The following is a 14,673-nucleotide window of genomic DNA, read 5'->3' on the forward strand; positions in this document are numbered from 1 at the left end:
TTATTCTTCAACTCCCCACCCCCTTCCGAAAAGGAATAAATATTCCTTAAGGTGGGTCAAAAGGATTAAAAAGAAAAGTCACCTAACACTCCCTAGATCAAGAGATTGCAGAACTCTGAACTTGTTCCAAGGCGGTGGAGAATTCCTTCTACTTGGAATGAAATATCTGCCCTCCATAGGTTTCTCTCAGGCCAGTAAATTTTTATTGTTTCTGGTAGGCAGCATCTCATTAGAAGTAAGTTAACTTGAAGGATGGAAACAGAGATGGTTATGAACCACTTTGAGCATTGTACAGTATGGATAAAAAGGATCAACTTTAATGTAAAATATTACTGTGGCTTGTGCAAATGGAAATACAAAACTTAATTTTGTATATTTTTGTTTTTTCTCTCTCTAGACGAGAATGGCTTACATTTATTGAGTCACCTTCTAGAACTGTACGATTCAGATCCATCCAGATTTTCGTATCTTAGTCCCAATAGGCGAGATAAGAATGGGGACACAGTCATGCACATTATTTTTCAGAAAAACCTAACAAAGCATGTTAAGAAAATGTTGGGCTTGCTTGCAAAGTTTGAAATTAACTTGAATTTAAAAAATAAATCTGGCAGAGATGTGCGTCACAGAATAAAAAAGACCGATCCGATGCTTATAGCTTGGAATGAAGCTGTGGCTGAGAACAAGAAGAGGTCCCGACATGACGCAGCAGGACATCAAACTAAAATACCGAAATCCACTTTGGCTTGCGGCAAGTCAGAGCCCCAAAATTCAACCCATTCTTCAGCTGCACGGTCATCCAAAATGCCGCCTGAAGAACTGCTGTCAGACACAGAACGTAATCTATGTGCTGTTTCCCGTGAAGAGGCGGAGGCAGAAGTTGCTGGAGTTCAAAGCTCATCTTTCAGAGATACCAATAAGCCATTGACTCTGCGAGATTGCCTTGTACAAGCAATCACACACTTAATCCAAAAACTCGCACTGAATGAAGTCTCAACAAAAGAGAACTCAGTGGCATCCCAAGTACCAAAGCAGCCACCTTCCATGACTAGGATTGCAGATGACAAGAGTGAATATCGGCAGGCGTGTGCCCATGAGGCTTATAATGCTTGCCCAGACCAAGATGAATTGGGGGAGAAGGTGCAGAATGAGCTTGAGGAGGCCAAAGCAGAAGAGGAAGAAGACGCCGAAGTCAATCGACAGCTTCAGGAAATTGAGATGTGCCTTCAGGACTTTGATAATATGACATGGGAAATTGAGTGCACCTCTGAGGTGCTTAAGAAATTAGGAGACAAAAGCTTCCCTCACCATATGAAGAAGAAAGTAGTATTGGCAATTCAGCAGCTAGGAAACGGTGAATGGACTCAAGGTTTACAAAAGAGGCTGAAACATTTGAAAGGTGACATTCGGCTCTACGAGGCGAAGTTGGACAAAGGGGCCAGGCTGCTTTGGGAGCTTGCCATAGACTTTTCTCCTCGCTGTAGCGAGGCTGCGGAAAAGATAATAGAGAATGAGAATGCTACACATCCCACAGAAAAAACTGGGAGGGTTTACACAGAAATCATCAGGATATGGGACATTGTGCTTGATCACTGCAAACTCAACCGAGCCATTGACCGCGCTATCGACCGTGCCGCTGATCTTGCTGCTGACCGTGCCGCTGTTGACCTTGCTGTTGACCTTGCTGCGGAAAAGATATGTAAAGCATACAATCGTGGGCTGTCCTGTATTTTGAGGAAAAAGCTTAAAGGTATCAACGCAACTCCAATTTCTTCTAACTTGAATATACAAAAGCGCATTCCTCGCATATATGTTGAAGATACGAAGCCAGAAAAGTTAAAAGATCGTGTCCTGCCTGAATACTTTCCCCCAGCTAGTGCAGTGGAAACGGAATACAACATCATGAAATTTCACAGTTTCAGTACTAACATGGCACTTAATATCATCAGTGACATGACCACTGCTGTGGAATACCCCTTCAGAGTGGGTGAGTTGGAATACGCAGTCATTGACTTGAACCCCAGACCGTTGGAGCCAATCATCTTAATTGGACGGAGCGGAACTGGGAAGACCACTTGTTGCTTGTACAGGCTTTGGAAAAAGTTTTATTCTTACTGGGAGAAAGCAGAGTTGGCAGGAGGTCCCTTGCTGGTCAGACAGATGTGGCACAGATTGAAATTTAATATGCATTTTGAAAACAGCACCGAGGAGGAAGATAGTGAAAAGCAAGATGGCAGCGACCCCACTGATTCATCTGAACTGGAAACTTCGCTAAGTACAGATGAGCAAGAGCTGGATGAAGATGAACAGGGTTCAAATCTAGGAGACCCAGAAATGAATTTACGGTATGACTCTGATGAGGAACATGCTGAAGAAGAAACTGACAAACTGGAACACTTGCACCAGATCTTTGTTACCAAAAACCATGTTCTGTGCCAAGAAGTTCAGAGGAACTTCATAGAGCTTAGCAAGTCTTCAAAGGCAACTAGTCATTTCAAGCCCCTTGAACCAAATGTTCACCGACTTCAGGATGTTAAAGACGAAAATTTTCCCCTCTTCCTCACATCCAGACAATTGCTGCTGCTCCTTGATGCCTCTATGCCTGAACCATTTTTTCTGAGAAATGAAGACGGAAGTCTTAAGCGCACCATTGCTGGATGGTCTACTAAAGAAGATCTCGCCATCTCAAATTGGCAGGAGGAAGAGGAAGACGTTGACGTAGATTATGATGAGGATGAAAAGGTTGTAGAAGTCCATATTAAAGAGAGTGATCCTCGAGTCTTTGTGACTTACGGTATATTTGCGAATGAAATCTGGCCCAAAATGGTAAAAGGCAAATGTCCCTACAACCCAGCGTTGGTTTGGAAAGAAATAAAATCTTTCTTGAAAGGGTCTTTTGAGGCTTTAAGCAGCCACCAAGGCATACTTACAGAAGAGGAATACAAAAAACTAGGACGGAAGAGGTCCCCAAACTTCAAAGAAGACCGTAGCGAAATTTATCAGCTTTTCAGCCTTTACCAACAAATAAGATCACAAGGAAATTATTTTGATGAAGAAGATGTCTTGCACAAATTGTCTCAAAGACTCTTAAAGCTCAGTGATCTACCATGGTGCATCCATGAGCTTTATGGGGACGAAATTCAGGATTTCACCCAGGCAGAGCTAGCATTGTTAATGAAATGCATTGATGACCCGAATGCGATGTTCCTGACTGGCGACACAGCACAGAGCATTATGCAAGGAGTTGCTTTTCGTTTCAGTGACTTGAAATCACTTTTCCACTATGCCAGCAAAAGCTCTGCTGACAAGAAACAGAGTATTGTTAGAAAACCAAAAAGGATATACCAGCTTTATCAGAACTACAGGTCTCATTCAGGTATCAGAATCTTAAATCTATATACATACATTACATGGGGTGGGCTGAGGAGACAGAGGTTTAAAAGAGAGGATAGCTGTACTCCATTAAGCTAAAGTTCCTTTAAAGTATTCAGGTTGAACAACCTAGAACAGTGGTTCCCAATTGGTGGTCTGTGGACCCCAAGTGGTTTGTGCCACCCAGAGGGTCTGTGACACCATTCACATAAGAAAAACTTCCATAAAAATATCATTTTTAAAAGTAAGGGGTTTATGGCTTGGCTTTTGAAAAACAGGGTCCACAGTACTTGGCTAACTGAGAACCACTGATCTAGAATGAAAACGATAATTTCCAGGCTGAATGAGAATTTATTTTAGCTTGTACAGATATCCTCTGCAGTCTTATACTGAAGCACTGCTTTACAGAGGATTTTCCTGTAATTCTGCCATTTGACCGGTGTGATTTCTCTTACCCATCTTTGCAACAGTTCTCTGATTCAGGCTTCTGATTATGGCATCTCTTGAACGGAGAAAAGAGGTGAAGAATCATTGCTCCCAGTAAAGCCATTGCTGATCTGGAAGTTGGCCCCAGTCCAAGATCACATGGACAACATGCATTTAAAACACTATTTTAATAGTCATGGAGAATCCTGAGGACTATAGGTTTGTTTTTTTTAAGGGTGCTGACATCACAGAGCAACAGTTGCCAGCACCCTTAACAATCTTAACAAAGTTACAGATAGGTAGCCGTGTTGGTCTTCCATAGTCAAAACAAAAAAATTCCTTCCAGTAGCACCTTAAAGACCAACTAAGTTAGTTCTTGGTATGAGCTTTCGTGTGCAAGCACACTTCTTCAGATACACTGAAACAGAAGTTGCCAGATCCTTCTATATAGTGAGAAGGTGGGGAGGGGTATTACTCAGATCTCAAAGATCTCAAAGTAGCTGTTTTACTACAAAGGAATTTCAGAAATAGACTGGAAAGAGAAGCTGCTGAATTACAACTCATTAGCAAACTTAAAACCATGGAGAGACCTGGCCTGAACAAAGACATTGGATTCTTATCTCATTATACATGACAAAGCCATTTCTCACCTTCTCACCCCTTGCTTTTTCCTGTAAGACCTATTGCAGTCGTTAAGAGTCGTCAACAGGCTCATCTCAGCTGTCTGCCAATCACCCATTCCCACCACCCTTCTGAGCAATACCCCTCCCCACCTTCTCACTATATAGAAGGATCTGGCAACTTCTGTTTCAGTGTATCTGAAGAAGTGTGCTTGCACACGAAAGCTCATACCAAGAACTAACTTAGTTGGTCTTTAAGGTGCTACTGGAAGGAATTTTTTTGTTTTAATCTTAACAAAGATTCTCCATGACTGTTGAAGTAGTATAATAGTGTTTTAAATGTATGGCGTAGATGTAACCCAAATCAATCCCACATGACTTTTCGCAGAATTGTTGAGGCTTTTGGTGACTGATTCTCATAGCTGCTGCTGTGCAGGATTGGGCACTGGCACCAGCTTGGGTTGGTTCCTATGGGTCTAAAGCTGTGATTCTGTGATACCCACTTCTGTGCACCTTTCTGATGAACATGAGTTTATCAGATATGTGGAAGGAGGATATATGATTCGACCATGTTCTGCCCTTCTCTGTCCCCTCATGTGGTCACCCTCAGTGAAGCAGCCTTTAAACCATAGCTTTGTGCCCCAGCTGCGGTTTTGAGCTAGGCGTTTGCTAACTTTTCAAGATTTATATTGTCCTTTCAGTTACCCTTTTATTTTGTTTCCCACCCGAGAGACAAATTTAATAGGTCAATTCTACCTGCTCATTATCATTTGCAGGTATTCTCCACTTGGCCTCGGGAGTTGTTGACTTGCTTCAGTACTATTTCCCAGAATCCTTTGATCGTCTTCCTAGGGATTCAGGCCTCTTTGATGGGCCAAAACCCACCGTCTTGGAATCTTGCAGTGTTAGCGATCTGGCAATTCTTCTGAGAGGCAACAAAAGAAAAACACAGCCAATAGAGTTTGGAGCGCATCAGGTAGGCTTTTCTCAGCATATAATGTTCTGTACCAGAACAAAACGTTGCTGTTTTCGCTATTGTAAATGACAGTGTGCTGTCTTGCATTCTTTGAACAGCTTTTCAGAATGTTAATAAAACTAAGCATGTCTGTAGTAATTGAGAAGACCACTTGTTTTTCTTGTTTATTTGTTTGAGAGCATCAAATTATGGGCACCAGGTCTGAATCTTCAAGAAAAGTCCACAGCCCTAATTTCAGATGGAGGTGTGGAAACTGTTCCTGGATAACTACGATAACCTAGGCACCTAAATGAGGCCATTCTTCTCAGTGATAGGATCTGTCTAGGCTTATCGATCACCAGAATCTGAAGACCTAGATTCAACTTCAGGCAACTTTCTACTTATTGTATTATTTTCATGGGTTGCTGTGGTTTTGGTGATCTAATGTCTCCCATTCTGATTGTAGGTGATTCTTGTAGCAAATGAAATAGCAAAGGAAAAGATCCCCGAGGAACTTAGTTTAGCTCTTGTGCTAACAATTTACGAAGCAAAAGGCTTGGAATTTGATGATGTGCTCCTTTACAACTTTTTCACAGATTCAGAGGTATGTAAAAATAGAGAGAGGGAGGGAGGGAGGGACTGGATATCATTCATTTCTCTTTAGGGAAGAGCTGAACAACTCAAATAGGCTACGTTGAGTTGTCATCCTTTGTTCCTGCTAATAACAATATGTTATTTTATCTGCTGGTTTGTTTTCCATCACTGGTGCTTGTTTGTACTAAATGTTTTTTGGTTTTTTTTGCAATATCAGCACATCTTAATTTATAGAATATATTCAGGAGCAGTGAAGACATTGACCCCAAGTAAATTGTTTTGGGAACACTTGACAAACGAGTTCCACTTAGCTTATAGCTGGAGTCATTTTCATATCTGGTATTAGATAAGGGATTTTTGCCCGAGATAGAGGGTTTCTTTGTTTCCTTGCACTGTATGCTTTTGCTCACTGATTTGAAGATTGTTTTGCTTTCTGAGGTTGACTTCAAACACGAGTAAAATTGAAAACTTGGTTACAGCTTTCCGGGTGCAGTAGTGCTATTATAGCTATGGTTTTTTGTCTCTCTCTCCCCCCCCCCCCGGCTTAGGCTTACAAAGAATGGAAAATAATTTCTTCTTTCAAACCTCCTTCTCCTTTACCTGAAGAAACCAAAATGGTCATTGAAACGCCCTTGGAGAAAGTTGCTGATGTTCAAGGAAAACTTCCTGTTCTGAATCCAGAAATGTACAAGGTGATTCCAAAATAAAATCAGAAGCAATCATCATGTCCCTATTTTGGAACCTATTTTTAAATAAGTAATTGTTTCCGTTGAATAAATAAAGAATACATAGGAATCTCTAAATAGTTGACATCCCAATCTTTGAGGACTAACCGAGGATATTGCATTGTAATGCATTTTTAATCTTCCATCCATTATCATAAATTGGATACAAATTGTGCTTATAAAAGTACATTCCAAGCTTCACTTAAGTATCTTAGCGTCCAACATTACAATATATTGCCCTTCTTTCCTGGGCAGGCAAGTTAATATGTGAACTTGAAGCCCATAATGAGGTTTTGGACATGCAAACCAAATTACCTGCTGATTTCTCAGACTTGTGGGAAAATATTTGTATTATAAACAAGCAGTGAATTCCAAACAGGTGAGTTTAAACCAAAGTCCACACTTGGCTTGGCAATCTAATGGCATGTTAGGTTGCACTAGTAAATTTATTTTGATATCCGTGTCTTCAAACATGGTGTCCTAGAGTTTGATTTCTCTTGATGGAACATTGCTGAACAACTCCAGGCACGCCTGGAGGATGCGGACCATTTGGATCCCTTCCAATCAGGGTTCAGGCCTCATCATGGGACTGAAACTGCCTTGGTCGCACTGGTTGATGATCTCCGGCGAGCTAGGGACAAAGGTGAGAGTTGTTTCCTGGTTCTGCTGGATCTCTCAGCGGCCTTTGATACAATCGACCATAACATCCTTCTGGACCGTCTAGAGGGGTTGGGAGCTGGGGGCACTGTTATACAGTGGTTTCGCTCCTTTCTCCTGGGCCGTGTTCAGAAAGTGGTGGTGGGGGATGAGTGTTCAGACCCTCACTTGTGGGGTGCCTCAGGGTTCCGTCCTCTCCCCCATGCTTTTTAACATCTATATGAAGCCGCTGGGAGAGATCATCAGGGGGTTTGGACTGGGTGTTCATCAATATGCAGATGATACCCAGCTCTACCTTTCTTTCAAATCAGAACCAGTGAAGGCGGTGAAGGTCCTGTGTGAGTGCCTGGAGGCGGTTGGAGGATGGATGGCGGCTAATGGATTGAAGTTGAATCCTGACAAGACAGAAGTACTGTTTTTGGGGGACAGGGGGCGGGCTGGTGTGGAGGACTCCCTGGTCCTGAATAGGGTAACTGTGCCCCTGAAGGACCAGGTGCGTAGCCTGGGAGTCATTTTGGACTCACAGCTGTCCATGGAGGCGCAGGTCAATTCTGTATCCAGGGCAGCTGTCTACCAACTCCACCTGGTACGCAGGCTGAGACCCTACCTGCCCGCTGACTGTCTGGCCAGAGTGGTGCATGCTCTAGTTATCTCCCGCTTGGACTACTGCAATGCGCTCTACGTGGGGCTACCTTTGAAGGTGACTCGGAAACTACAGCTAATCCAGAATGCGGCAGCTAGACTGGTGACTGGGGGCGGCCGCCGAGACCACATAACACCGGTCTTGAAAGACCTACATTGGCTCCCAGTACGTTTCCGAGCACAATTCAAAGTGCTGGTGTTGACCTTTAAAGCCCTAAACGGCTTCGGCCCTGTATACCTGAAGGAGCGTCTCCACCCCCATCGTTCTGCCCGGACACTGAGGTCCAGCGCCGAGGGCCTTCTGGCGGTTCCCTCATTGCGAGAAGCGAAGCTACAGGGAACCAGGCAGAGGGCCTTTTCGGTGGTGGCGCCTGCCCTGTGGAATGCCCTCCCATCGGATGTCAAGGTGATGGACAACTACCTGACATTCAGAAGACATCTTAAGGCGGCCCTATTCAGGGAAGCTTTTAATGTATGATATTTTAGTGTTTTTTGGTTTCTGTGGAAGCCGCCCAGAGTGGCTGGGGAAACCCAGCCAGATGGGCGGGGTACAAATAATAAATTATTATTATTATTATTAGTCCAAATGTATTTAGCTGCAGCACTGCTCTTTATGATAGTCTTTTGCACATAATTGTATTCCTAGATGCTTAATGGAGAGTTAAAGCAGTTATATACTGCTATTACAAGGGCCAGAGTCAATCTGTGGATCTTTGACGAAAACAGTGACAGGCGTGCACCTGCATTTCGATATTTCATCAAGCGAGAACTCGTTCAGGTTGTCAAAACAGAGGAAGATAAAGGTAAGGTCTATGCTACAAAATTCTGCAAACTAGACTGTCTCATAATCAACATTTGATTTTTGCATAGAAGGTACAAATAATTAAGGAAGGAGAAATTTATGCTTAAATGTTTTTTATCGCCTACATTTTAGGAAATTCCCAATGACTTCAGTAATGTTAGGGCTAGTTTAATGAGCTTAAAAACAGCCTTCCTGTTTTTAACTGCAGTATCCATCCGCCCCAACCAATATGGCCAAAGGTCAGGGATGATGGAAGTTGTAATTCCACAACATTTGGCAGACACCAGGTTGGGGAAGTCTGACTTAAAAAGATCTGTGTCTAATATATATCTGGTTTCTTCTTATCTCTGTCTCTTCAAGAGTTCCTTGGAACCAAGTCACAGCTGACTGAAACATACTAGGAAAGCATTGGCTAAGGCTGTCACATATTCAAGAACATTTATATCTGTGGTCAACAGTTAGCTTTGTCAGAGGGCCATTTTGAGAAGGGGATGTGAGTTGGGGAACCGGCGTCCCATTTTCTCCACCCCAAAGCAGGCTTACAGTCAAGAGAACTGCTCAGATGACAGAATTAAAAGTGAGCTGAGCTGATGTCACAAGAATTTTAACAGTGAAACAATTCCTTCCATCCTTGTTTTGCCTCCTAGATTTCAATGACAGCATGTTTGTTTGTGGCGATCACACAGGATCCCCGGACGTTTCACCGTCTATTGATCCCTGTGCCACCACTTTGTTTCTCGCTCCTACCACCCAGGCCCTACCTGGTACAATACTGAGTCCAGTCAGGGTTAAATTGGAACATAAACTTCTGTTTATTTATTGCAGTTTAACAAGTGTGTGGTTTCATAAACCATATCGGTCAATTATAATCATGGGGTACCTATCCAGACCTATAACTTCTGCTACCTGCTCTCACTCACTAAACCACATCTCAGATATTTACTTGTTCTTCCTAGCCCCTAACTACTCCTGTCTCAACTTATTGCGCTACCCTAACTCAATCTACCCACAGACTCTATCCCAATTCACTCCCACTCCACCCAACTCCCAACGAACTCCTCCCTTTGCCCCTCCCAGAGCTGGTTTTATAGTCCCTCTGGCTCCACCCCCCGGGTTCTGATTGGGTAACTTGTTTAACTATTTCACCTCCAGCACTCTCATATGTTAACATCACAACAACGTCTCCACCCCAAAGAAGGCTTACACTCAAGAGAACCGCTCAGATGACTGAATTAAAAGTGAGCTGAGCTGATGTCACAAGCATTTTAACAGCACAACAATTCCTTCCATCCTTGTTTTGCCTCCTAGATTTCGATGACAGCATGTTTGTTAAAACCTCAACTCCAGAAGAATGGGTTGCACAAGGAGAATATTATGCAAAGCATCAGTGTTGGAAGGTAAATTCACAGACGTGCTTAAAAGGGAGGGCATTTTAGGAAAAATACAGTAACTCTGGCAATGAATCATAGAAGTGAAATTACAAACACAAACAAACAAACAAACAACAATACAGAATAGAATTATGCTAGCCTATGTACCTGTAGAGCTTTTTTTGGGGGGGGGGCAAGCTTCTGCTGGGGGGGGCAGAACCTCATTTAATTGAGTATTTTTTTTAATGCTTTTCAATAATTTTGCAGATGATGCCATGGATGTGGTCCCTCTAGTTCACAACCGGGAACACACCTGAAAATCCTGTTGAGTCACTGTGTTTAAGTCTGTTGATGCCCTGTTGATGTTTGCTGTACTTAAAATGGTGTTTTTTCTTTTTCTTTTTTGCAGCGCAACACAAAGGCTTGTTTTTGTTGCTTTCATTGGTAAAGTGTCACTCAGTGAAAAATACATAGCAAGTAGACTGATAATTGTGGAACTAATTTCACATTTTGTCTTTGTTGTCATGTACCAGTGTGTCATAGCTGAATTGGCACAATTTTGAGAAATGCTTTAAAATTAAGGCTAGGTCCAGTGCTGCTTTTGTTTTTTAACCCAGTAGTTTAATTAACCAAGTGCTATAGAGCGTGCTCAACTCGTTTTGGGTTACTTTTGGTACACTTGAAATATTGGGTGTGCTTTTCTATATATATTTGTTAATATAGAAAAGCAGTGTGTTTTGTAACCGTTTTCTTTTTTGTTTGCAGTTTGGATTTTATACTAAAAAAATTTTTTAACCAATGTTCTTGAGAGGTTTGCATGTACATTTAGGAATGGATCCAGGTGTGCTTTTCCAGATGCAGAAGGCAGCTTATGTTTATGGAAGGGCAAGGGTTACAGAGTTGTGTGCAAAGAAATGAAACTAAATTCAAATATGCTGTTCTTTGCGGTAGAAGCCTGCCCTGCTACATAAAGCACTGAGTGAACTCCAAATCAAGCTGTTGTGCCAACGTTTGTGGAGCAGGGCTTGTTGCTATTTTCCTTCCATTTACACTTCTTTGGATCCAACTCTGTCGTAGTTTGTTGCTCGATTTCTTTGCACACACACACACTAATTGCATGTTCCAATTTACAGCTTAAGCCTTTAGCCAAGGTTGGGCAAATATTTGGGTTGAGAGTGAAGCAGATGGCCTCAGAATATGATGGACTATGTTTCCTTAGAGGTTTTGAAGTAGAGGCTGGATGGCCACACCTCATGGATGCTGTAGCAGCAGTGGCTCTTGAAGCCTGGGACGAGCCAAATGACCTTTCAAATCCTTTCCCAACTCTGATTCTGCATCTTTCTGCAGTTTATAATTAACATGAAGTTCACTGCTTGAAAGCAAAACATAATGGGAATGTTGGGACTGTTCCGTGGGAAACAGAGGGACAGTCTATTCACAGTGCGAAGCACCGGAATTAGCTCAGAGTGTAATATGAGCTGTACAGGAAGTACAGGAGGAGTTTGTCTCTCGGCTGTTGGAGTTTGAAGAGAGCAGTCGTGATTTTTGTAACGCTGCAAAGACAGAAATAAAGGCATGTAAATACGTTTCTGTCTATCTCTTTCCCCTGCCCGGGGGGGGGGGGGCAGGAAAGAGGGTGTGTGTGTTCTTTTCATGCCGAGAAGGATCGCCTATTGCGACCTCAGCCTGTATCCTGCCGGGGAATGCAGACAGGGAGGTCAACCGGAGATCAAGCCAGGGGCGTGGAGAGTGGCCAGTTTCTCCTGATAAAGGCTTGATTCCCAACAGTTCACTGCTGCAAGATGTGAAGAGCGATAGCTGCTTAGTGTTGGAATTCCATTCCCCCGTTGTGCAGATATGTGGGATTGTTTCATCACATGTCTGTGTTTACATTCCATCACTGATGGAGTCATGGGAGCGGATGTTGTTTTTACGCTGTGCCACTCTGTTGTACTGTTGTAGTCCTTCTCTCCGAGGAAGAAGAGAGAGAGAGGAGCCTTGGTTTCCTTTGTCCTGATTTGTATATAATAAAAGTAGCTTAGTACTCACACCTCAAGGCTAGCTCTGCTGCTATTGACTCTGCTAAGTCAATATGTGCTCATCGTCTCAAGACATGAGTCACGGAAGCACTTCGGGGAAGTGGGTTAATGGATCTCCCAAGCAGCACGAAGAAGGGCTGGCATGTATATGTCATTTGCCAGGGGGTCTGTCCTGCCTCCCGGCGACCCCCCAACACAGATGGTTTTCAACAGATAATTCATGGAGGAAAGGTCTATCTGCGGCTATTTGCTATGATGACTAGATGGAAGCTCCATGTTGAGTTTTGTTTTGGGGGTGGACAGCCACAGTGAAGAAGGGCAGCGATCCAATTGTGGGCTTCCTACAAGCATCTGTTCGGGCACTTTGTGAAGCCTTCTAGGAGCGCTGCTTTTTGGGGAAGCTTTGGTATCTCAAATGGCCGCAGGTCAAGATACTGTTACAGGCACAGGAGCAAGAGATGATTTAAAAAACAACAACACACTCAACAATTAGCAAGCCTGCCTGGTCTGCTGTCTGGGTAGCACTGCTCCTCTGTGAAACAACCAGCGCTCTGGATAAATGTTGCTTTCCTGTTTCAGGTGGCTGCTAAATGCTATCAAAAAGGAGGAGCAACCGAGAAGGAAAAACTAGCCTTGGCACATGACGCTGTGCTTAAAGTACAGTCAAAGAAAATGAACCCCAGGTGAGTGTTTTCTAGATGTGAAAAACATAAATCTGTTTGACAGTTTTTGGTTAAAGGTCAGTTGATGCATCACTGTAAACGCTGGTTTGCAGCAAACATTGCCCTCCCCCAATTTAAGCACACAGCAGCAACAAAGCATAATCCAGGCATAGGCAAACTCCGGCCCTCCAGATGGTTTTTGGGACTACAACTCCCATCATCCCTAGCTAACAGGACCAGTGGTCAGGGATGATGGGAATTGTAGTCCCAAAAATATCTGGAGGGCTGAGTTTGCCTATGCCTGCCATAATTCTTGGTTTAGTGTTAATTTGAACCAGAGATTGGTTGTTTCATTTCGGTCCTAGCAAACCATGATTTGCAGCCCAAGGTTCAATCTTGCTTTGTTCTTTGCGCTTGCTAGTAGAGAGTCACAAGAACAATCTGCGTATTCGTGGTAAATCATTATTTGTGGCTTGCTGTGACTTGTGAATTGGCATGGCGGTGATAGGGAATCTGTGGCAGTATTATGCTTCCTATCTTAGATGGTATAAAAAGTAAATATATCTTGCCTTACTCTAGGGTGCACACCCAGCTCTTTAGGATGCTGCTATCACCTCTGCTTCCTACAATTATCATTCCACAAAGTTTCTCCGTCAGACTTTCTCCTGCCTGGCCTTTCTTTGCACCAGTGTGAGCCAGTGTGGTGTAGTGGTTAAGAGTGGTAGTCTCGTAATCTGGTGAACCGGGTTCGCATCTCCGCTCCTCCACATGCAGCTGCTGGGTGACCTTGGGCTAGTCACACTTCTCTGAAGTCTCTCAGCCCCACTCACCTCACAGAGTGTTTGTTGTGGGGGAGGAAGGGAAAGGAGAATGTTAGCCGCTTTGAGACTCTTTAAAGGGAGTGAAAGGCGGGATATCAAATCCAAACTCCTCTTCTTCTTCTTCTTTCCATATCTAGAGCTTCCTTTTGAAGCCAATGGAACAAATTTGTCATAACTACTTAACTCCTTTTTGCTTCCAATAAAGACAGTTGTGATGGATGTAACATAGACCATGGCTTCATTCAAAAAGAAGACTTGAGGTCCCTTTTAGAGCAATGAAGTCACTGTTTAATATATTTCTTGCCTGCATGAAGAGCACATGTTGGAATCTGTTTCTGTCTCAGCTTGTTAATGTTTTAAAATAGCTAATGGAATGAAATACCTTGAATCAATTGGCTGCCTATTTTCCAAAATGTGATTGCTTTGTTTTATTTCTCTCTCTCTATATATATATATCTAAAAACAGAGAGAAGCAAATGGAATATATGGAACTGGCTAAAACTTACCTAGAATGTGATGAACCAAATTTGGCTCTCAAATGCCTAATCCACGCCAAAGAGTACCAGCTTTGTGCACAACTTTATGAAAAATTAGGAAAGGTAAATGTGGTTTTCCCACTTCTTTATCTTTCATTGTCCAGTTTATTTTTGGGGACTCTTTAGTATTTCACTATGGGAGAGTAAAAAGTCCAAGTTGATTTACCGTATCTCTGCTCATCAAAACATTGCATTGAGAGCTATTTTAACAGTTAATGGAAGTGACATTTGACTCAGGAGAGCTGTTTGGGTCAGTATATTTTATCCTACAGCTACTCTGCATGCAAAAGGTTTATTTCATATTTTCTGTTGTTCATATTCCTTCACTTTTGCATAGTCAGTAGGCAGATATGAAAGCTAGCTTGGTGTACACATGGTTATCCCAACAGAATATGTGTGTTGTGTGGATGTGGGCATATGAATCCTTAACTTTATGTAAGTGGGTGAGACTTAAT

At 42.8% G+C, this 14,673-nt stretch overlaps 1 protein-coding gene and 1 long non-coding RNA gene across 2 annotated transcripts in view; both read left to right on the forward strand.

The window, feature by feature from the left end:
- Window positions 1–14,673, forward strand: part of LOC310690125 — a 125,210-nt gene that overhangs the window by 41,832 nt on the left and 68,705 nt on the right. The window lies entirely within an intron of this gene.
- TRANK1 (tetratricopeptide repeat and ankyrin repeat containing 1) overlaps window positions 1–14,673 on the forward strand; it is a 53,469-nt gene that overhangs the window by 30,702 nt on the left and 8,094 nt on the right. Inside the window, exons 13-20 of the mRNA XM_083467741.1 lie at window positions 398–3,373; window positions 5,192–5,391; window positions 5,837–5,974; window positions 6,513–6,656; window positions 8,635–8,791; window positions 10,099–10,187; window positions 12,779–12,882; window positions 14,149–14,281. Of these exons, the coding sequence (XP_083323867.1) occupies window positions 398–3,373; window positions 5,192–5,391; window positions 5,837–5,974; window positions 6,513–6,656; window positions 8,635–8,791; window positions 10,099–10,187; window positions 12,779–12,882; window positions 14,149–14,281 (3,941 nt within the window). The remainder of the gene's footprint in view (window positions 1–397; window positions 3,374–5,191; window positions 5,392–5,836; window positions 5,975–6,512; window positions 6,657–8,634; window positions 8,792–10,098; window positions 10,188–12,778; window positions 12,883–14,148; window positions 14,282–14,673) is intronic.

Source organism: Podarcis liolepis (genome assembly GCF_965112155.1).
Source record: "Podarcis liolepis genome assembly, chromosome: 12".
NCBI lineage: Eukaryota > Metazoa > Chordata > Lepidosauria > Squamata > Lacertidae > Podarcis > Podarcis liolepis.